At 47.6% G+C, this 22,252-nt stretch overlaps 1 protein-coding gene across 5 annotated transcripts in view; it reads right to left on the reverse strand.

Annotated features, from left to right (window-relative positions):
- LOC144242816 (general transcription factor II-I repeat domain-containing protein 2B) overlaps nt 1–21,401 on the reverse strand; it is a 50,703-nt gene extending 29,302 nt beyond the window's left edge. For all 5 annotated transcript variants that reach the window (XM_077777830.1, XM_077777829.1, XM_077777833.1 and 2 more), the window contains exons 1-8: nt 21,303–21,401; nt 11,409–11,547; nt 8,876–8,995; nt 6,679–6,862; nt 6,482–6,510; nt 4,994–5,048; nt 4,158–4,201; nt 1,306–1,383 (exon numbers count right to left, since the gene is read on the reverse strand). In XM_077777830.1, coding sequence (XP_077633956.1) covers nt 1,306–1,383; nt 4,158–4,201; nt 4,994–5,048; nt 6,482–6,510; nt 6,679–6,862; nt 8,876–8,995; nt 11,409–11,547; nt 21,303–21,401 — 748 coding nt within the window. The remainder of the gene's footprint in view (nt 1–1,305; nt 1,384–4,157; nt 4,202–4,993; nt 5,049–6,481; nt 6,511–6,678; nt 6,863–8,875; nt 8,996–11,408; nt 11,548–21,302) is intronic.
- Between the last annotated feature and the right edge of the window lie 851 nt (nt 21,402–22,252).

The raw sequence follows: 22,252 nt of genomic DNA on the forward strand, positions 1-22,252 counted from the left end.
GAGAAATTACAATGGACACTTACTTTTTAAAAAATTTCTTTTGACGTTTACTTATTTTGGGGAGAGACAGAACCTGAGCGTGGGAGGGGCAGAGAGAGAGGGAGACACAGAATCTGAAGCAGGCTCCAAGCTCCGAGCCGTCAGCACAGAGCCCGATGCGGGGCTCAAACCCATGAATCGTAAGGTTGGGACCTGAGCCAAAGTCAGACACTCAGTCAACTGAGCCACCCAGGTGCCGCGACAATGGACACTTTCACCGGTCTTCAGAGTTTTTGAAAAAAGTGGTTTATTTATTTATTTTAAGAGAGAGACAGAGAGAGAGAACCCCAAGGAGGCTCCACTCTGTCAGCACAGAGCCCAACATGGGGCTCGAACTCACAAACTGTTGAGATCATGACCTGAGTCAAAACCAAGAGTGGGTCATTCAACTGATTGAGCCACCCAGCACCCCGAAAAACCTTCTAAGTTGCAGGGCTCTGTAATGTTGCAGGAAAGTTTCAAAATTAAGACTTTGTAAGAAGCACTTCAAACCTGGTCATGTTTGAGGAATTAGAACCATCGGCCACAACACCGTGCCATCAAACTGGTACTGTGCTGGGGTCCAGCAGGGGTCTGGTCTCTGGGGAGAGGACCAAGCCAGGCGAGGGCACAGACCACCCACCTGTGCCGCTAGTCAGCGTCTGCTGCTCCCTGTTTAACTTGTACGACATCAACGAAGCAAATATTATTAAGAACGGGTACCTGAATTATTTGATCTTTTGATATTTTCTCGGTAACTTAGGGGACACACAGGACAGGAGAGGGTTGGGGGAAGTATTTTGGAACACAAAAGATAAGAGTGCTCAACAAACTCAGGTAAAATGCACCGGAATACCTCTACCTTCATATTTGCCTTGAAGCATGTGGATTTAGGCTGAATGCCATTTCATAACTGTAAACTGCTCTACTTTAAATGGCAGTATGCTAGATCCCAGTAAACATATTGCTTCAGCCTGTTTTCCAGAAGGGGGCTAATTAAAATTTTCCATCTCAGGGGCATCTGGGTGGCTCAGTCAGTTGAGCATCTGACTCTTGATTTCGGCTCAGGTCACGATCTCGTGGTTGCGAGTTCGAGCCTGACATCGGGCTCTGCGTGACAGCTCAGAGCCGGCTTGGGACCAGTGTCTCCCCTCTTCCTCTGCCCCTCCCCTGCTCACTCTCTATGTCCCCCCTCTCTCAAAATAAATTGCTTTTAAAAAGTACAACAACAAAAAAATTTTCTATCACAAACATTTGGAAAAGAAAATTAAAATAAAATGGGATTACCTTGCACATTATATGGATAGTAATTAGGATCTTCTGATTCCTTCTTGACTGACACAGCTGTTGCTTTCAGTGCTGTGCCTTTGGAAGCAAAAAAATCATAAAATCATAGGTTAGGCCACAGAGAAGTAGGATCGGCTGGTACAGCTTCTAGTCTCTTCCTTGATCAACAGAGCAATGTGATTGTCAGCAAAACACTGTAGAGCTCACACACTGAACAAACGGCTTACCTGTATAAGAATATAAGAAACAGAAACAAAACACTATAAAATCAATATTAAAAGGAAAGAAGGAAGAAGGGAGAGAAGAATGAAGAAAGGAATAGAAGGAGGGAGGGAGGGAAAGAAGGGAAGAAGAAGGTCTAGTTCCCACTTTGGGAAAAATTTCCCTTTCCATACAGCTCCCTACATATGTGCGTTTATGTAAAATATGGTAAATATTCTTCTTCAATGGGACCTGCGTTTGCACGTCACCTTTTTAAAAAATTTTTTTAACATTTATTCATTTTTGAGAGATAGATACAGAGTATGAGTGAGGAGGGGCAGACACACACACACACACACACACACACACACACACACACACAGAATCCAAAGCAGGCTCCAGGCGCGCGCACACACACACACACACACACACAGAATCCAAAGCAGGCTCCAGGCTCCGAGCTGTCAGCACAGAGCCCAACGCGGGGCTCCAACCCACGAACCGTGAGATCATGACCCGAACTGAAGTCAGACACTTAACTGACTGAGCCACCCAGGTACCCCTCCCCTGCTCTTTTCTCGAAGTGGAGGCTACTTCTCTGCTTGGTAAAGCTGGGCCTCGTCATGTGGCTCACTTTGGCCAACGGCACGTTGGCCAACAGGACGTGAGCCGAGTCCTAGAAAGTGCTGCGACTTCGGATCTGAGCTGCCATGAACACATGCCTGGGCCAGCCTCCAGGAGGGTGTGAGGCCAAGCGGACAGAGGCCCAGCTCTCCCAGTGGCCTCAGCCCCAGGAGCGAGGTCAGGTGGGAGCAGACGGGTGCCCAGGCAATGCATGGAGTCGTCAGAAAGACTGATCGCTGTTTGAAGCCTCTCTGTTTTGGGGAGGGAGGGAAAGACAGACGAGAAAGAGAGAAATGTGAAACTCAAAACCATTTCAACACATGCTCTGCGTAGCAAGTGGTGCGGAAACATCACAAGAAATGAGGCTCTCAGGAGCCGGCAGGCAGCTGGAGACGAATTTGAACGGCATTGTGAAATCCAAGGTAGAGTCATGTTTAACAGTGAGCATATTTTTGTTAAAACTGAACCACATCTCCAAAAGGAGGAATCAACAAAAGAGGCCTCGTAGCACCCGGCTGGCTCACTCAGAGGAGTGTGCAGGTCTTGATCTCGGGGTTGTGAGTTCAAGTCCCACATTTGGTGTAGAGCTTAAAGAAAAAAAGAGGCTTATTTTTTTCTTAAAGTTTATTTATTTTGAGAGTGAGCGGAGAGAGAGAGAGAGATAAAGACAGTGAGCCTGGCAGGGGAGGAGCAGGGAGAGAGAATCCCAAGTGGGCTCTGCCCTGTCAGCACGGAGCCTGACTTGGGGCTCCATCTCACCAACCGTGAAATCATGACCTGAGCTGAAATCAAAGAGTTGGTTGGATGCCTAACCGACTGAGTCACCCAGGTACCACTCTTTTTTTTTTTTAAGTAAGCTCTATGCCCAGCATGGGGCTCAAACTCACAATCCTGACAGCAGGGGTCACACACTCCTCTGACTGAGCCAGCCAGGCACCCCAGCCTGTGTCCAATTTTATTGACTTGATTTTGAATTTTGGTTTTATGTACTTGGTTATTTTTAGTTTTCTAACCTTTGCACTTTTAATGCTTTCAAAGATTTTCCCATCCCTCAAGCATTTGCAACTAAAATATTTTTTTGACCTTTTAACATTTTCCCTCTAATTACTACTATTTTTCTTTCTTTAAGGAATAGGGGGAGGCCGGGATAAGGCCCCTGTTGAGGTTATTTAGTGCCCTAATCACCACCACCCCTTTCATTGGTCAATTCTTTGGGATTTTCTTAAAATTTATTTTTATTTGAGAGAAAGACAGAGAGAGCAATCGGGGGAGGGACAGAGAGAGGATCCCAACCAGGCTCCACATTCAGCACGGAACCTGACGTGGGGCTCGATCCCACAACCGTGAGATCATGACCTGAGCCAAAATCAAGAGCTGGCCACTCAACCGACTGAGCCACCCGGGCGCCCCAGGACTGTCTATATAGACGACCGTGTCGCCTATGAACAAAGGCAGTTATTTTCATCATCCCCAATCTGTGAGCCTTCTATTTCCTTTTCTTGTCCCATTGAATCAGCAAGGACTTTCAGTGCAGTGCTGGAAGGAAGTGCAAGAGGGGACATCCTTCCTCGTTCTTTTTAAAAAATTTTTTTTTTTTTTAATGTTTTATTTATTGGGAGAGAGAGAGAGAGACAGCGTGAGCAGGGGAGGGTCAGAGAGAGAGGGAGTCACAGACTGAAACAGGCTCCAGGCTCTGAGCTGGCAGTCAGCACAGAGCCCGACGCGGGGCTCGAACCCACGAACCGCGAGATCATGACCTAAGCGAAAGTCGGACGCTTAACCGACTAAGCCACCCAGGCGCCCCCATCCTTCCTCGTTCTTGATCTCAGTGTGAAAACTTCTAGCTTCTCACCACTAAGTGTGAGGTCAGCTGTCCGCTTTTTGTAGATTTTAAAAATCAAACTGAGGAAGCATTCCCCCCTCATTCTTAGTTTACTGAGAGTCCATGTTTTAGAAGTAAAACAAAAAGAAAGGGGTCAAATGATAACCTGCCAAATACCTGACTCTACAAGCACCAGTGTACGTACCTGAGTCTTCCATGGGTTCCGTTTTCACACTGATGGGGCCACAGCTGAAAGCAGAAGGGAACCTTGTCAACACAAGCCAGCCGCGTGACAAGTGAGCACAGAGAACTGGACGCACTGTGCTCAAACCCCCCAACCTCCAGATCTCCATGCCGTCCTACCTCCCCACCAGCCAGCTCAACGCAAAACCAACTCGTTAATTTGACGTTCGCTTTCTTAATAATTTGTCATACAGGGGACGCCTGGGTGGCTCAGTCGGTTAAGCGTCCGACTTCAGCTCAGGCCATGATCTCACAGTTCGTGGGTTCAAGCCCCATGTCGGGCTCTGTGCTGACAGCTCAGAGCCTGGAAGCTGCTTCAGGTTCTGTGTCTCCCTCTCTCTACTCCTTCCCTGCTCATGCTCTGTCTCTCAAAAATAAACATTAAAAAACTTTTTTTAATAATGTGTTATACAATTAAAGGTGTCCATTGAACATAGCCTTAAAATCCCAAACATCCTTTTCAATAACGAATATATAACAAGGGGCGCCTGGGTGGCTTAGTCGGTTGAGCGTCCGACTTTCACTTGGGTCATGATCTCGCGGTTCGTGGGTTCGAGCCCCGCATCGGGCTCTGTGCTGACTGCCAGCTCAGAGCCTGGAGCCTGTTTCAGTCTGTGACTCCCTCTCTCTCTGACCCTCCCCTGCTCACGCTGTCTCTCTCTCTCTCTCTCTCCTAGAAATAAATAAAAAACATTAAAAAAAAAAAAAAGAATATATAACAAAACAAGGGAAACTTTCCATGGTCTAAAACCTAACACTCTGGGGTTAGATGCGGATTTTATTCTTTATGTCCCTTACCTTTCACTTGGCGACGCCACTGATCTCTTAGCATCTGTGACCACCACAGACCCACCTGTGCAGGCACAAGAAGACACACACTAGCCCCTTTCCACACCTTGAAAATGACAATACGTGAGGCACGTAACGTGAAAGTACATACAGAGAGGACAGAACTCCAGCCTAGGCCTTTACAGAATATACTGGGGAGAGACTGATCCAAAGCAGCCCCGTGTCCTGGGGCCATGTGTGTGGGCAGAGTGGGGGCTGAGGAGTCGACAGGGGCCACAGTCACTCAGTCACCTGCCGCCCCTCCCCCTCAGGGCTGCCCTTTAACATGAGCTAGGGAATTCTGGGTACTTTCCATTGCTCTGGAAATGACTGCTCTGTGAGTGGCCCAGGCCCTGTGTGCTCCTGCGTGTGCCTGCGAACTCTGCACCCCCCTCCCTGGGCGTCTGTCTGTCCCTATGTAGTCTCAGCACAGCACCCTCTTGGACCAGACCTGGTCTCTCACAGACAGGCATGGCCCGCAGTTTCCAACTACGCTCCAGATTAATAATCTGGGGAAATAAGCAGTGGGCAGAGGGGGATCTCCAAACGCTCCTGGAAAAATCAGTATTGTTTTGGTTCCTTCATCATTGTAAGTTAAGGAGATTATGAAGTGCCCTGGGTTCTCAAACTCGGCGTCAAACACCCAGCCACGTTACCTTCTGCCTGGGCTGTGTGGACGGGCTTTCCGGCAGAACCAGTGTGCTGAGAGCCACGTGGTGCCTCCGCAAAGCCCCTCTGAGCGCACACCTCAAAACCCTCCCCAGGACTTGTGGGGTTTCCGCCAGCCGTCCTGGAAAGACCCCAGGTCACCCCTGGCTCTCTGTGGGGCAGTCTTGTTGCTTCTAGACTATGAGTCTCTGGAGCACGAGAAACGGCTGTCCGCCCTCCATCCACTCCTCACCTCACGGTGCGCGGCCGGTGGCTGCAGGTCACAGGACCCGTGAGTGACCCGGCGTCATTGTGATCCTGCCCTCTGTGGTTGGACCGTGGGGGTGGAATCCCGTCCCAGCTCGTCGGGGCGTGTCCTTCCCTGAGCTGCGCACCCCGCAAGACCCCGGCCCCCGCCCCAGGGTGTCAGAAGCTGCTTCCCAGGTAGTGAGAAGGCAAGGGACACACCAGCTTTAGAATGTGCCCAACTTGCGTTTCAAGTAAGAAAAGCAGGGCTGGGGGGGTACGCCTTGGAGGGGCTCAGTCGGTGAAGCATCTGACTTCGGCTCAGGTCATGATCTCACGGTTTGTGGGTTCGGGCCCCGCATTGGTTTCTGTGCTGACAGCTCAGAGCCTGAAGCCTGTTTCAGACTCTGTGTCTCCCTCTCTCTGACCCTCCCCTGCTCATACTGTCTCTCTCAGTCTCTCAAAAATAAATAAAACATTAAAACAATTTTTTTTTTTTTAATGAAAAGCAGGTCTGGTTTAGCAGACATGGGCAGTCACCAAGTGTGAGAAGCCGTCACTTACCGAGCTGAGTCGCTGGGCCTAGGAAAGGCCTGCAAGAAAACCGACACTATTAGCCGGCAGGAACACACAAGAAAGAGATGAAACCCTGAATAACCAACCTCTGAGTATAACAGGACACAATTAACAAGCAAACTGAAATTAAGCTGTCGCTTTAGCTGCAAGCAAACTGGCCCTGATGAGGGGATGGAGCCCGCCACCTGTTTATGATGAACGAGATCCCCGCCTTGTTCTCCAAAATCCATTTCAGGGTGGCGAGACCATAGTTCCCAGGGTGCTGGAAGGCCACTCCTTCTGGAAGCCCCTGCACGGCCACCGCCGCCGGGTCTCTCAGGATCCTGTCGTAGGGAACGGGCACCATCGCTGTTGTCCCCAAGGCTTTACCTACAAGGAGGGGCGTGGTGTCTTTAGAGGGTAGGAAGGTGGCCCTACCTGTCAGTTTCATCCGGTGCAATAAAGAAACACCGGTGGCTGGGCGTCCGGGAGGCTCAGTCAGTTACGCATCTGACTTTTGATTTTAGCTCAGGTCACGGTATCAGGATGGTGGGATCAAGCCCCGCGTCCGGCTCTTTGCTGAGTGTAAAAGCCTGCTTGGTATTCTCTCTCTCAGTCTCTGTCTCTCTCTTTCTCTTTCCCCCTCTGCCCTTCACCCCCGTGTGTGCACATATCTTCTCTCTCCCTCTAAACTAAGAAAATAATAGAGGGCACCTACATGACTCAGTGGATTAAGTCTCTGACTTTGGCTCAGGTCATGATCGCATGGTTTGTGGGTTCAGACCCTGCGTTGGGCTCTGTGCTAGTGGCTCAGAGCCTGGAGCCTGCTTTGGATTCTGTGTCTCCCTCTCTCTCTGTTCCTCCCCACTCACATGCTTTCTCTCTCTCTCTCTCACTCTCTCACAAGTAAATAAACATTAAAAAAAAAAAAGACATGAGGGGCGGCGGGGTGGCTCAGTCAGTGGAGCGCCCAACTTTGGCTCAGGTCTTGATCTCACAGTTTGTGGGTTCGAGCCCCGTGTCGGGCTCTGTGCTGACAGCTCAGAGCCTGGAGCCTGTTTCAGATTCTGTGTCTCCCTCTCTCTCTGACCCTCCCCTGCTCATGCTGTCTCTCTCTCTCTCTCAGAAATAAATAAAAAACATTAAAAAAAAAAAAGACATGAGTAGGTGGAAAGACGAATAAGGTTGAGGCTGGTGCCTAATCCAGCAATGAACATCTTTAATACAGTTCACCCGTGAACAACACAGGTTTGAATTGTGCCGGTCCACTTATGCGTAGCCTTTTTTCAATAAATACATAATACTGTAAATGCATTTTCTCTGTTTCTTTCTTTTTTAATGCTTATTTATTTTTGAGAGAGAGAGAGAGAGAGAGAGAGAGAATGAGAGGGGGGAGGGGCAGAGAGAGAGAGAGACACAGAATCTGAAGCAGGTTCCAGGCTCTGAGCTAACAGCACAGAGCCCGACATGGGCTCAAACCCATGAACTGTGAGATCATGACCTAAAGCAAAGTTGGTTGCTCAACTGATTGAGCCACCCTGGCACCCCTCTATTTCTTTTTTTTTCTAAGTATTTATTTTTTTAAAGTAATCTCTACACCCATTGTGGGGCTCAAATTGACAACGGACAGATCAAGAGTCACACGCTCTACCGACTGACCCAGCCGGTACAATTTTCCTTACAATTTTCATAGTAACACTTTCCTTCCTCTAGCTTACTCTATTGTAGAAATACACTGTATAATACATATAACACACATAATACATATTAATTGACTATTTTTGTTACCAGTAAGGTTTCCAGTCAACAGTAGGTTATTAGTAGCTATGTTTTAGAGGAGTCAAAAATTAGATATGGATTTTTGACTGCAGTGTGGATAGGTGCCCGAACCCCTACACTATTCAAGTGTCAAGTACAATTGCATTGGCCCTGTGGCGGGGGGCTCCCTAAAATGGGAGGCAAGAACAAAGAATGAAGTCTGATCTATCAGACATTTCCACGGCCCAGCAGAGATCAAGCTGTCTCTGGAAGATGTCCACGAGGAACTGGCTCTTGGCTTAAGGAGAATGTAGAATTTTAAATGTTAGAGGCATCTAGGGGCGCCTGGGGGGCTCAGTGCGTGGAGCGTCCAGCTTCGGCTCAGGTCATGATCTCGCCGTTGGTGAGTTGGAGCCCCACGTCAGACTCTGTGCTAACAGCTCAGAGCCTGGAGCCTGCTTTAGATTCTGTGCCTCCCTCTTTCTCTGCCCCTCCCCCACTCACAGTCTGTCTGTCTGTCTCTCTCAAAAATAAACCTTTAAAAGAAGTTAGAGGCATCTAAACAGTCACATCAATAAGGTGATCTGTAACATTCCTACTCCTTGGTGAGCTATGCCGGTAACTAATGCTGGGGGTGAACTTTACCGTAACAAAAGCAGAAATAGTCTTCAACTGCTTTTCTGAGTATTTCCGTTTCTCCTGAGTCAATCTGCATCCCGTTCGCAGGGCGTGGGGATTTGGCCTCACGCACCCCTTCAGCAATGCCTATAAGTGAGCAAAAGGCAGAGTCAGTCTCCAAGCACTTGTTCCGAACATTCCCTCAGGGTCTATGCTCCTGGTATCATACAGGAAAGAGGGGATAAATGGATAAACATAAAACAAGAATTTTTTTTATAAGTAAATGACCCCCAACGTGGGATTCGAACAAACACATGACCCCCAAGACCAAGGCTCATGTGTCCTACTGACTAAGCCAGCCAGGTGCCCCTAAAGCAAGATTTTTTTTAAATAAAATGTTTATTTGTTTTTGAGAGAGAAAGACAGACAGACCACAAGCGGGGGGTGGGGGTGGGTGGGGAGGAGGGTGGGCAGAGAGGCGGGGAGACACAGAATCTGAAGCAGGCTCCAGGCTCTTAGCCGTCAGCACAGAGCCCGATGCGGGGCCTGACCTCACGGGCCGTGAGATCATGACCTGAGCTGAAGCTGGGATGTTCAACTGACTGAGCCACCCAAACAGCCCAAAAACAGGGTATTTATGATGAACAGGATAACATGGTGATCACCTCTGAAATGAATCTACTGATAAAGAACTATAAATAATTCAACATAGGGAATAGCAGTAGCTGAAAGGAAATGATAACAAAACTGCTATTTGCTGTATGGTCTGAAAGGGACCACAGGAGGAGCTTCACCGGGGGACAAAAGCAGAGACATTAATACAGACACTAAAATTACAAAGCAAATACTAGAAACCAATTTTTCCCCAACAAATTAGACAACATTCATGAATGAACAAGTTAAGAATAAAGTTGAGAGGTGCTTGGGTGACTCAGTGGGTTAAGCGTCCAACTTTAGCGCAAGTCATGATCTCATGGCTCATGGGTTTGAGCCCCGCATTGGGCTCTGTGCTGACAGCTCAGAGCCTGGAGCCCTCTTTGGATTCTGTGTCTCCCTCTCTCTCTGACCCTCCCCTGCACATGCTGTCTCTCTCTCTCAGAAATAAATAAAACATTTAAAAAAAATAAAAAAATAAATAGAAAGTATGAATGGACCTATATCTGAAAAATTAGCATGTAACTGTGAAACTTGAAGTCTGTAATTAGGAATCCAAATGGCAGCTGACGTTATGAATTGAGAACACCCTTCCTGTTCATCCATTATACACTTACTATATCATATAAATATTGCTTCATATTTGAACCTATCTTCCTGATTGTGGAGACTCTAATTTTGGTCTTGGAAACCAATCTGAATCAATCAATCCCTCTGTCCGTCACATACATACATATGGTCTTGACATATGTAAATCTTTATTTATTTATGTTCACATTCCCTCTGACAACCCTTGGAAACATCTATGGCTGTATCTTCGCTCTCTCTCTACAGTCCCTCCCACTGGCATTATATCCTTAGAGAAACCTTAGTGGGTTTTCTTTCCCTTTCTTGGTTCCAGAAAATACTAAGGTGCTGGGTGGATGAGCTACCATGGTAGAAACCATTGCTATACCAGGTGTAGGTTTTAACATCCTAGACTAGTTTCTGGCACATATGGCTACATACACTCACCGGCGCTCCCTGACACCTGTAACACATTAAAAGCTCTGAAGGGGCACCTGGGGGACTCAGTTGGTCAAGCGTCTGACTGCAGCTCAGGTCATGGTCTCACAGTGTGTGAGTTTGAATCCCACATCGGGCTCTGTGCTGACAGCTCAGAGCCTGCTTCAGAGTCTGTGTCTCCCCCTCTCTCTGCTCCTCCTCCCCTGCTCATACTCTGTGTGTCTCTCTCTCAAAAATAAAGAAGCATTAAAAAAAAAAAAGGCTCTGAAGATATCCTAGTGAAAAAAGGGAAAATGGTTATTAACTCAATGAACTAGCTGAAAAGCCCAGAGTTTTATTTCCTTTCCTCTGGGAACAAGTAAAATAAGAATTTATTTTAACGTGGGTTTATTTTAGGAATCAAAGACAATTTACTCTATGTTCCTCAAATTTATTTTACAAAACCAGGGTGCGTCTGAAGACAAAGTACAGAATACATTGCCCATGTTTCTTGGACCTATCAGTGTTACGCAGATATTCACCGGTATGCCAAGTCAAAAGATATGTATCAGAAGCATTTTCAGGATAACGCGTAGGCTATTTTTTAAAAAGTGTTTTTTAATACTTATTTTTGAGAGAGAGAGAGAGAGAGAGAAAGAGAAGGAGTAGGGAAGGGGCAGAGAGAGAGGGAGACACAGAATCCGAAACAGGCTCCAGGCTCTGAGCTGTCAGAACAGAGCCCGACGTGGAGCTTGAACCACAAGCCGCGAGATCATGACCTGAGCTGAAGTTGGATGCTTAACCGCCCAGCAGCCACCCAGGTGCCCCTTCTGAGGCTATTTTAAAAGAAAACATTACATAAGTCTTGCCTGCAAATATTTTAAGAATTATGAATACAAAGGATCAAACTGTTAACACCTACAGTAGTTTGCAAAATCCTTCTGTAAATCCGTCCTGGCCGTTACAAAGGCTCGTCCTCTCTCGGTTCCAACGACAAACACATCTGTCTCGTACACTGCGATGCAGGCCACTTCTGCCTTGGACTTGGCCAGCTCTTTACACTGAAATAGAAACAAAGAATGGAAATATGATACACCAGATTTTGTGGCGCCTAATTGGTCTGCTTTAAGAAAAGAATATGGGAGCTCCTGGCTGACTCAGTTGGTAGAGTTATAAGACTTTTTTTAACTTTCCTTTTTGAAGCCATCAACTCTTATTTCTTTTTAATGTTTATTTATTTTGAGAGACAGAGAGAGAGTGCAGGCAGAGGAGGGGCAGAGAGAGAGAATCCCAAGCAGGCTCTGCACTGCCAGCACAGAGCCCAACGCAGGGCTCCATCCCATGACTCTAGGATCATGACCTGAGCCGAAATCAAGAGTTAGACTCCCAACTGACTGAGCCACCCAGGTACCCCAATCATGAGACTCTTGATCTCAGGGTTGTAAGTTTGAGCCCCACATTATGTATAGAGACTACTCAATTAAAAAAAAATACAGGGGCACCTGGGTGGCTCAGTTAAGTGTCCGACTTTGGCTCAGGTCATGATCTCATTGTTCATGGGTTCGAGTCCTGTGTCTGATTCTGTGCTGACAGCTCAGAGCCTAGAGCTTGCTGTGGATTCTTTGTCTTCCTCTCCTCTCTGCCCCTCCCCATTTGTGCTTTCTCTGTCTCTCAAAAACATAAATAAATAAACGTTAAAAAAAGTTTTTTTAATGAGAAAAATCCCCCAGGGGAAAAAAATGAAAGGCACCCACTAAGCAAATACTTTAAACATCATAAAACCCAGAGAAGAACTTATTTTTATTAACCACCTAAGAAATATGTATTTGGTCTTTATCCACTGTTCCCAGCACAGAGCTCCTGAAAGTCTAGGAATTTCCTGAAAGAGCAATAAAAGTGTCTTTTGTCCTGGTTGAGGAGGTAACCCAAGATGGGCACCTGATGGGGCTGGTTGCCAGGGGAACCGACCACGTGACTGGAGGAGTAGCATGTTAGCCCCGCCCCCTGGCCTCTGGGAAGGAGCAGAGGGATAGGGAGGGGTTAATTTCAATCCCTAGTGGCCAGTGTTGCAGTCAATTGTGCCTATACTATGGAGCCTCCAAAAAACCCCAAAAGGGCAGGGTCGGGATCTCCTGGGTTGCACACCTGGTGATTTAGGGAGAGTGACTAGCTGGGAGAGGACGAGGAAGCTTTGCACACTTCCCCCTACATCTCAGGCTGTTCCTGACTTACATCCTTTTGTAATGAGTCAGTAATCCAGTAAGTAAGAAGCTTCTGAGTTCTGTGAGATGCTCTAGCCAATTAATCAAACCCAACGAAGGGGTCTATGGAGCTTCCGATCTGTAGCCATAGGTCAGAAGCCCAGCTGACAACGTGGACTTGATGTTAGCATCTGAAGTGATGGGTGGCCTCAGAGGGCTGAGCCCTTAACCTGTGGGATCTGATGCTCTCTCCGGTACGAGTCAGAACTGAGTTAAATTGCAGGACACCCAGCTGGGGTCCGAGAGCTGCTTGCTGCTTGTCAGAACTGGGTGCAGTATTTTTACCAGCTGACATGCCTCTCCAACACCCTTTTCCCCTATATTTTTGGCTATAGACTCTTTGATTGCCTCTTCCCGTGACAAAAATTTTATAATATTCTCTATATAGAGAAAAGAGAAATAATTTAACATTTCCTCCAACATTGCTGATTACATTGTTATTATTGATGGTAGGGATGCATAAAACATGCAAATTCATTTGTAAGACACTTGCTATTCATCGTACTGCTAGAGGATATGCCCTACAGACAAGAATTCTGATAAATTCTGGGGCGCCTGGGTGGCTTAGTCGGTTGGGCGTCCGACTTTCGCTTGGGTCATGATCTCGCGGTTCGTGGGTTCGAGCCCCGCGTCGGGCTCTGTGCTGACTGCCAGCTCAGAGCCTGGAGCCTGTTTCAGTCTGTGACTCCCTCTCTCTCTGACCCTCCCCTGCTCACGCTGTCTCTCTCTCTCTCCTAGAAATAAATAAAACATTAAAAAAAAAAAGAATTCTGATAAATTCTACTGTGTGTAACTCCTTCCAAGAATTAAAAGAATGGGTGGTGTATTTATGACTGCATATGCTACAGGCATCAATGAGAAACAAGTCCCCTATTTACAGTTTACCCATTTAATGATTGAAAGAATTTTCCAGGACTAGCTTCTGGCTTCATTCACTCATTGATTCACTCATTCATTCATTCATTCATTCAAGAGAGAGAGCGAGGGCGCGCGAGCGCATAAGCAGGGAAGAGGGGCAGAGGGAGAGAGAGAATCTTAAGCAGGCTCCATGCTCGGCACAGAGTCCAATGCAGGGCTCAATCCCATGACCCTGGGATCACGACCTGAGCCAAAATCAAGAGTCAGACGTTCAACCATCTGAGCCCCCCAGGCGCCTCTGGCTCCGTATGTTTAAGACCTATTTTTCCTCTGCTCCTTACATCCTTCTGGAGTTGAGCACATGTTCACACCACAGGGTGACCTCAGGTCGTAACATACCCCCTTGATGTCCCATTGCTGGGTGAGTTGACCCAATGGACCATAAGAATATTCCTGGAACCCATGCCATGCTGGGGTGCCTCACAATAGCTCACCTCGACACAGAAATAACAGCAAGCCACCTAACAATGCTAAACTAAAACTAAACATACCCAACCGACCTTCCACTTTTGAGACCCTGAAGGTGCCCGTGTCCACTCCAGTATCCCCTGCCACAGGGGATCCTGGGAGGCACAATAATGCCCCCCCAAAGATGTCCCTGTCATAATCCCCAGAGCCCATGAATTATTCCCTCGTGGGGCAACAGGGGCTTTGCAGATGTGATTATGTTTAGGGGGTGATCTTGGACTCCCGAGGTGGACCCCTTGACAAGGGCCCAGAGGGAGGTGGAAGAAGAAGAGGTGACAAGGGAAACAGAGGGCAGAGGGTACCCTGGCTGGAAGGGACCGTGAGCCAAGAAACGGGGACGGCCTCCAGGAGTTGGAAAAGGCAAGCCGTGTGGTCTCCCTCGAAGCCTCTAGAAGGAATGGAACCCGCGTGGCCCTCTGACTGGAGCCCCACAAAACCCCACTGCCTGCCTCCTGGACTCCAGAACTGTCCCACAGCAAGCGTACATCATTCAAGGCACTGGTCTGTGGGACTTGACGGCCCAGCGGGAAGCGGATTCGGGGGTGGTGGGGGCGAGGACGGGGGGGCAGGAGGCAGCAACCGGTGCTGATGTGGCTAAGACACCTCACCTTGCAATCTGTACAAATACAAACGTGCGCGTGCTGCAGGGGCTCCCACAGCCTCGGGGGGAGGGGTGCAGGAAGAGAGCAGGACGCAGAAGCCCCATTAGCTTCGTGGCGAATCTCTCTGTGCTTGTGTCGAATGAGCCCAACATTCAGCATCTAACCTACCCAAAATATAGAACCTGGGATCGGGTGGAGTCGTTCATTTTTAAAAAATATTTATTTACTTTTGAGAGACAGAAAGAGAGAGACAGAGAGGGAGAGAGAGGGAGGGAGAAAGGGAGGGAGGGAGGGGCAGGGAGAGGGGAAAGAGAGAGAGACAATCCCAAGCAGGCTCTGATGCATGGCTTGATCCCACGACCTTGGGATCATGACCTGAGCCAAAATCAAGAGTCAGGAGCTTGGGGCGCCTGGGTGGCTCAGTTGGTTAAGCATCTAATTTCGGCTCAGGTCAAGATCTCACGACTTGTGGGTTTGAGCCCCACGTCAGGCTCTGTGCTGACAGCCAGTTCAGAGCTCTAACCACCCCCCACCCACCCACCGCTCAGGCTGTCTCTCTCTCTCTCTCTCTCTCAGAAATAAATAAAACATTAAAAAAATAAGAAGAGTCAGGAGCTTAATGGACTGAGCCACGCAGGTGCCCCAAACTCGCCCATTTGCAGCCTTACTTAGGGCATGGTTGGTAGAAAAGACCTTTCAAACGATGTTTTTTCCTCATCGTAAAATATGCATATTATAAACACATTCGCAGAAACAAAAAAGTACACAGAAGAAAAAAAAGAAGTCACCTGTAATCCCATTACCCAGAATTAGCCCCTAGTCACATTTTGAAGTACGCACATGCACACACGTAATTTTTACAAACAAAACTGGATTGCAGTACTCTCTGTGGGCTGGTATTCTGCTTTAGCTCTTCATCATTACTTTTGAGCATTTATGATTCTGAGCAATTTGATTTTTTTAAATGTTTATTTTTGAGAGAGAGAGAGAGAGAGAGAAAGCAGGGGAGGGGCAGAAAGAGACGGTCACAGAATCAGAGGCAGGCTCCAGGCTCTGTTCTGTCAGCACAGAGCTGGACATGGGGCTTGAACTCACAAACCACAAGATCATGACCTGAGCCGAAGTCAGATACTTAACCGACTGAGCCATCCAGGCGCCCCCTGAGCAATATGGTTTTTGAATGAACACACACTATTCTTTCCTATGTATATGCTGTAGCTTAACCACAGCATTCATGAAAAGCCTTTTTCCTGTAAAAAAACAACACTACATGTCAAGAATGTAAATATTTTGGGGCACCTGGCTGGCTCAGTTGGTGGAACATGTGACCCTTGATCTCAAGGTGGGGAGTTTGATCCCCCATTGGATATAGGGATTACTTAAATAAATAAATACTGTTTAAAAAAGAATGTCAACATTTCTGTGCATTTTTTTAATTTTTAAAAATTTATTTTATATTTTATTATTTTATTTATTTTACTTATTTTTATGTATTTTTAAGCTGAAGGTGGACACTTAACCAACTGAGCCACCCAGGCACCCCTAATTTATTTTTGAGAGAGAGAGAGAGAGACAGCATGAGCAGGAGAGGGACAGAAAGAGAGGGGGACACAGAATCTGAAGACAGCCTCCAGGCTCTGAGCTAGTTATCAGCACAGAGCCCAACGCAGGGCTTGAACCCACAAACCGCGAGATCATGACCTGAGCCGAAGCTGGACGTTTAAATGAGCCACTCAGGCGCCCCTGTGCATGTTTGGTTATTTCTGCAGAATGCAATCCTGCAAGTGGAATACCTGAGTCAATGGGGGTAAATTCTTTTTTTTTTAATTAATAAAAAAAATTATTCATTTTTGAGAGAGGTCAAGCAGGAGAGGGGCAGAGAGAGAGGGGAACAGAGGATCCAAAGCAGGAAGCTGGACGCTCAACCAACTGAGCCACCCATGGGCCCCAAAGGGTATAAATTCTTTCAAGGTTCTTCAAGCATATTACAAGAACATTTCAGTGGGGCTTACACTCCCACCAGCACTGAGAGAGGCCATGAACACTAAGGATCATCACTCATGGGCTGGACTTTGTGACCTGCTTCCTGAGAACCAGATGCAGAGGGGTAAATATAGTAACTGGATGATGAAGAAACATGGCGGACACTACTTGTGTTGGAATTCTCCAGAGAGACAGAACTAACCAGAGATGATCTCTCTCTCTCTCTCTCTCTCCCTCCCTCTCTCTCTCTAATATGCGGTTCCTTCTAAGGAACTGGCCAAGTGATAATGGAGGCTGAGAAGTCCCATGACAGGCCATCCACATGCTACAGACACAAGATAGCTGGTAGGGCAGTTCCAAGTTCAAGTTCTGAGAGTCGGAGAGCTGACAGTATAGATTTCGACTCTGAGTCCAAAGGCCCAAGAATCAGGAGGGCAAGGGCAGAAGACGGACGTCCCCGCTCAAGCAGTTGGGCAGAAAGCGGACTCTGTTTTATTCGGGCTCCCCACGGGCTGCGGGATGCCCACCCACAGTGAGGAGGGCCACCTGCCTTGCTCTGCCCAGCAATTCAAGTGCTAATCTCTTCCCAAAACACCTCACAGGCACCCTCAGAAATAATGGATATCCTGTGGCCCCGTCGGGTTGACACATAAAGCAAACCATCACACCGCCCTGATGAAGAGACCAAGGTGAGCCCCACCAGCAACAGGTCGCAGTGACGTCATGTGCCCCTGATACAACATGATCGGGTGGGTTGGGGGGGTATCTCACCTCTGTAGTCTTTTTCCAAAACCCCAGTTCAAACAGGAGGTGAAACCTCAGAGAAACCCAGATTGACAAAGGTTCCATAAAAGGCCTGACCTCTTCTAAACTGTCAAGGTCATAAAAACCAAGGTAAGACTGAGAAGCTGTCAGAGGTGCCTAAGGAGACTGGATGACTGGAAGCAATGTGATGCCACAGGTGGACTCTGGACAGAGAAAGGGCACCAAAGAGTGGATGAGGCTGGCTGGCTCAGTGGCTGGAGTGTGCCAGTCTTGATCTTGCGGTTGTGAGTTTGATCCCCAAGCTCAGTGTAGAGATTGCTTAAAAGTAATAAAATATTGGGGCGCCTGAGTGGCTCACTCAGTTAAACCTCTGCCTTTGGCACAGGTCACGATCTCACGGTTTGTGAGTTCAAGCCCTGTGTCGGGCTCTGTGCTGAGCGTGGAGCCTACTTGGGATTCTCTCTCCCTCCCTGTGCCCTTTTCCCCACTTGCACGTGCACGCTTTCACTCAAAATGAAAATAAAAACAAAGTATTCCTAAATAAAAATGTATTATGTAAGAAAATAGGGGTGCCTGGCGGGCTCAGTTGGTAGAGCATGTGACACTGGGTCTCAGAGTTGTGAGTTCAAGCCTCATGTGGGCAGTAGAGATTACTTAAAAATAAAATCTTTTTTTTTTAATTTTTAAATGCTTATTTATTGAGAGAGAGATAGACAGAGCCTGAGTAAGGAAGAAGTAGAGAGAGAGGGAGATACAGCATCCGAAACAGGCTCCAAGCTCTGAGCTCTCAGCACAGAGCCTGACACGGGGCTTGAACTCACAAACCATGAGATCATGACCTGAGCTGAAGTCAGACATTTAACTGACTGAGCCACCCAGGCACCCCAAAATAAAATCTTTAAAAAAATTTTTTTTAAAGTTTATTTTACTTATTTTGAGAGAGACAAAGAGCAAGCAAGAGCATGGAAGGGGCAGAGAGAGGGAGAGAGAGAATCCCAAGCAGGCTCTGCACTGTCAGCATGGAGCCTGATACGGGGCTCAAATTCATGAACCATGAGATCATGACCTGAGCAAAAACCAAGAGTCGGAGGCTCACCTGGCTGAGCCACCCAGGCGCCCCTTAAAAGTAGTCTTTAAAAAATATTTTTTTTACATTTATTTATTTTTGAGAGACAGAGTGAGACAGAGTGTGAACAAAGGAGAGACAGAGAGAGAAGGAGACACAGAATCAGAAGCAGGCTCCAGGCTCTGAGCAAATGTTCAGCACAGAGCCCGATGCAGGGCTCGAACCCATGAACTGTGATACCATGACCTGAGCTGAAGTCGGATGCTTAACGGACTGAGTCCCCCAGATGCCCCCCAAATAAACTCTTAACAACAACAGCAGCACAGCTCTCCTTTCTTTCCATAGGGTNAAGAGTGTCCTTTGAGGAAGAGGGAAAAGCTCTGGAGAGGGACGGTGACTAGCGCAGCACATCAATGTGGCTGCATTTCATGCCCCTGAACTGTGCACTTAAAAGTGAAACCAGTAAATTGTGTGATCTTTATCTATGTATCTTACCACAATAAAAAAATACTCTTGACTTTCTTTTCCCCAAGAAAACCTCACAGCTCACATCCAACCCAACTGCTGAGGCCTGTCCACTCCACAGATCCTTCTGGAACCATCAATTCCCACCTCCGCCATTCCCAGCCTAGTCCACGCCACTGAAATCTCCCATCGGAACCACTTCCCCAAATGACTCCTCCTCTCAGAGCCTTCCGATGGCTTCCCAGAGCACTGAGGAGAAAAGCCCAGAGCTCTACACAATCTGGCCACCTGGCGCCTTGTTAACCTTACCTCTGGCCACCTCTCTTTTCCTCCCCCTGCTGCAGCGTTACTGGACTTCTTGATGCTCCTTAAAAATACCACACCTGTTCCTACCTCAGGGCCTTTGCACAAGCTGTTCTCACCCAGCACTCTGCCACCGGATCCCTGCCTGGCCTACTTCTCCATCTCATCCATGCCTTTGCATAAATGGCAACTGCCCAGGACCTCCCCGAGACCACCCGTCATAACCCCCGTTCTCGCTCCAAATCTGTTTCCTGACCCTCTTCTTATTGTATTTACCGAAATAAACATATCCACGTGGAATTTGTCTAGGGTCTGCCTCCCCAAATAGGACATGGGATCGTGTACAGAGGACCTTCTCTGTCTTTTCAAAGCTTGTGGCCCCAGTGCCTGTAAGGGGGCCTCCAGGCAGAAGGCTTCATCAACATGTGTCAAGAAGGAAGGTGGTCAGTTCTCAGGTAAAATATCTCCAGTTTGCTCTTCAAACAGATCCTGACACTTTCTTTTAAAACTTATTCCAAGTTTTTTTTTTTTTTAATTTTACCCACCCTCAGATAACCTAAGATAGCGTCCCTATCTCAAGATCCTTACCTTAATCACATCTGTAAGGTTCCTTTTGCCGAATAAGAGCATTCACAGGCACTGGGGGTGAGGACGTGAACACCTTTGGGGCCGTTGTTCAGTCTACTTTGGGTTGCTTTCAAAATTTCGCTTTACCTTTGGTTTTCTAGTTTAAATATGATGGGTCTGGGGCGTCAATGTGTGTGCATGTGCACAGGTACGTGTGTATGAGAGGGAGCTGCGTGTGTGTTTGGTATTTTGCCAACTGACCCCATAATTTTTAAGTTTATTTACTTTTAAGTAATCTCTGCACCCAGCGTGGGGGTTGAACTCATGGCCTCTGGGTCATGAGTCCTGTGACTGAGCCAGCCAGGCGCTCCCACCCAATAACGTTCTTTACAGAAAAAGAAAAACGAATAAATCTATTTACTTTTTCTGGTCAATGATCCAACCCAGGGCCACAGTTTCTACATGACGTCCTGATTCTTCGGTCTCCCCAGTCTGAAATGGTTCTCCAGTCTTTGTCTTTCACGACGTGGACAATTATTAAAAGTCTGGCCCAGGGGCGCCTGGGTGGCTCAGTCGGTTAAGCGTCCAACTTAGGTTCAGGTTATGATCTCATAGTGAGTTCGAGCCCCACGTCGGGCTCTGTGCTGACAGCCTGGAGCCTGGAGCCTGCTTCAGATTCTGCATCTCCCTCTCTGTCTCTGCCCCTCCCCTACTTGTGTTCTGTCTCTCTCGCAAAAATGAATAAACATTTAAAAAGGAAAAAAAAAAAAAGTCCGGCCCAGTCATTTTGCAGAATGTCCCTGAATTTGGCTTTGCCTGGTGTTTTCCCAATAGATTCGGGCCCTGCATTTTCGGCAGGAACGCCACAGAAATGGTGACGCCCCTTCCCGGAGTGCCCATGCCGGGAGGCTCGGGACGTCGGTCTGTCCCATTAACACTGATGTCCACTCTGCTCGCTTGATCATAAAGGGGTGTTTCTCAGGTTTCTCCACTATTATTAAGGTTCTGATTTTCCCTTTCTAATCAGTAAGTATCTTGTGATCAGATACTTTGAGGTTATGTAAGTTTCTCACCATGTTTTTACCCACGAGGTACATTTTACACATTGGACCTACACAGATGGGTAGAGAGGGCCTATGGGTTTACTTCTGAATTTAGAGCAAAAACGTTCTCAAACAAAGGAACAGAGGTGCCTTCATTAAATGTTCAGATCTGGAAAGTTCACACCAATAGAATTACTTCCACCATGCAAGAAGCAGCTCTGAAACGATCTGCCGAGCCCATGACCTCTATGCAGAGGGGTACAGTTACACACACAGGGTACAGAACCGAAGCCGAGCGTCAGAGCGTGGCCCAGTTCTGTGATTTCGACAGTGGTCCGACTAGGGGACAACGCGTAGAACTGCAGACCACCTCACCATGGACTCCAGAGCGGACACGAGGAACGTCACCACCATCCTGCTCTCTGAGGACTCGGCGTTCTCCACGGGCAGGGCAGGCACTGCCACCTGGGCCATGATACCTGTCCAAGAGAAGTAAGAAGGCAGTGAGTGGTAGAATCCACAGTGTCCCCTAAGTCCGCATTCAGAGCTGCGAGGGCTCTGGCAGATGACCGAGTTCCAAGCTTCCTTTATGGGTGAAGAAACTGGGGCGCCAGGGTGGCTCAGTCGGTGAAGCGTCCGACTCTTGATTCAGCTCAGCTCATGATCTCACGGTTCGTGGGTTCAAGCTCCACATCAGGCTCTGCACTGATGGCAAGGTGCCTGCTTGGGATTCTCTCTCCCTCTCTCCCTGTCCCTCTCCAGCTCACCATACAACAGAGTCCCATCTTGTAATGGAAGTAGGTACGTCCAAAGGCAAGTTCACCCGTGGTCAAAATTATCTTAGGAAGCAACAAATATCTGTCCCAGAGAGAACATTTTTCTCATGTGATTTCTTAAATTATTTAGGGAATTGACTTCTAGCTCTTTATCACCTGATGCAACTCTGCCAACACTGCACGTTTTTTCAAGTGGTCCTGAAACGTGCCAACCACTCGGAGTGACTTTGAGCTGTTTATCGGAAGGCCATCCCTTTTGGGTAAGGGGAGGGTTCCCTTTTCTTTAAGAACCTGGCCATCAACACCTATGCCTTTAGAGTTCATGTCTTTCAGCCATAATTTTAATACTTTTCCGTCTCTCTAAAATCTTGTCACCTACTTGGCTGGTCACCAAGCAGCTACTGGAACACAAAATGCCACTGTTTGATGACCCATATGTTGACTGCAGGAATGCCGTGTTCACTGTGAATCACATCTCTAATCATCGCCCTTCGTGAAGTCCCGCCAGCCAGTTTTCCCTGCAGTGTTGACATAGACAGTTGTTTCTCC

This window comes from Crocuta crocuta, unplaced genomic scaffold (genome assembly GCF_008692635.1).
Source record: "Crocuta crocuta isolate KB4526 unplaced genomic scaffold, BGI_CrCroc_1.0 scaffold217, whole genome shotgun sequence".
In the NCBI taxonomy this organism is placed as follows: domain Eukaryota; kingdom Metazoa; phylum Chordata; class Mammalia; order Carnivora; family Hyaenidae; genus Crocuta; species Crocuta crocuta.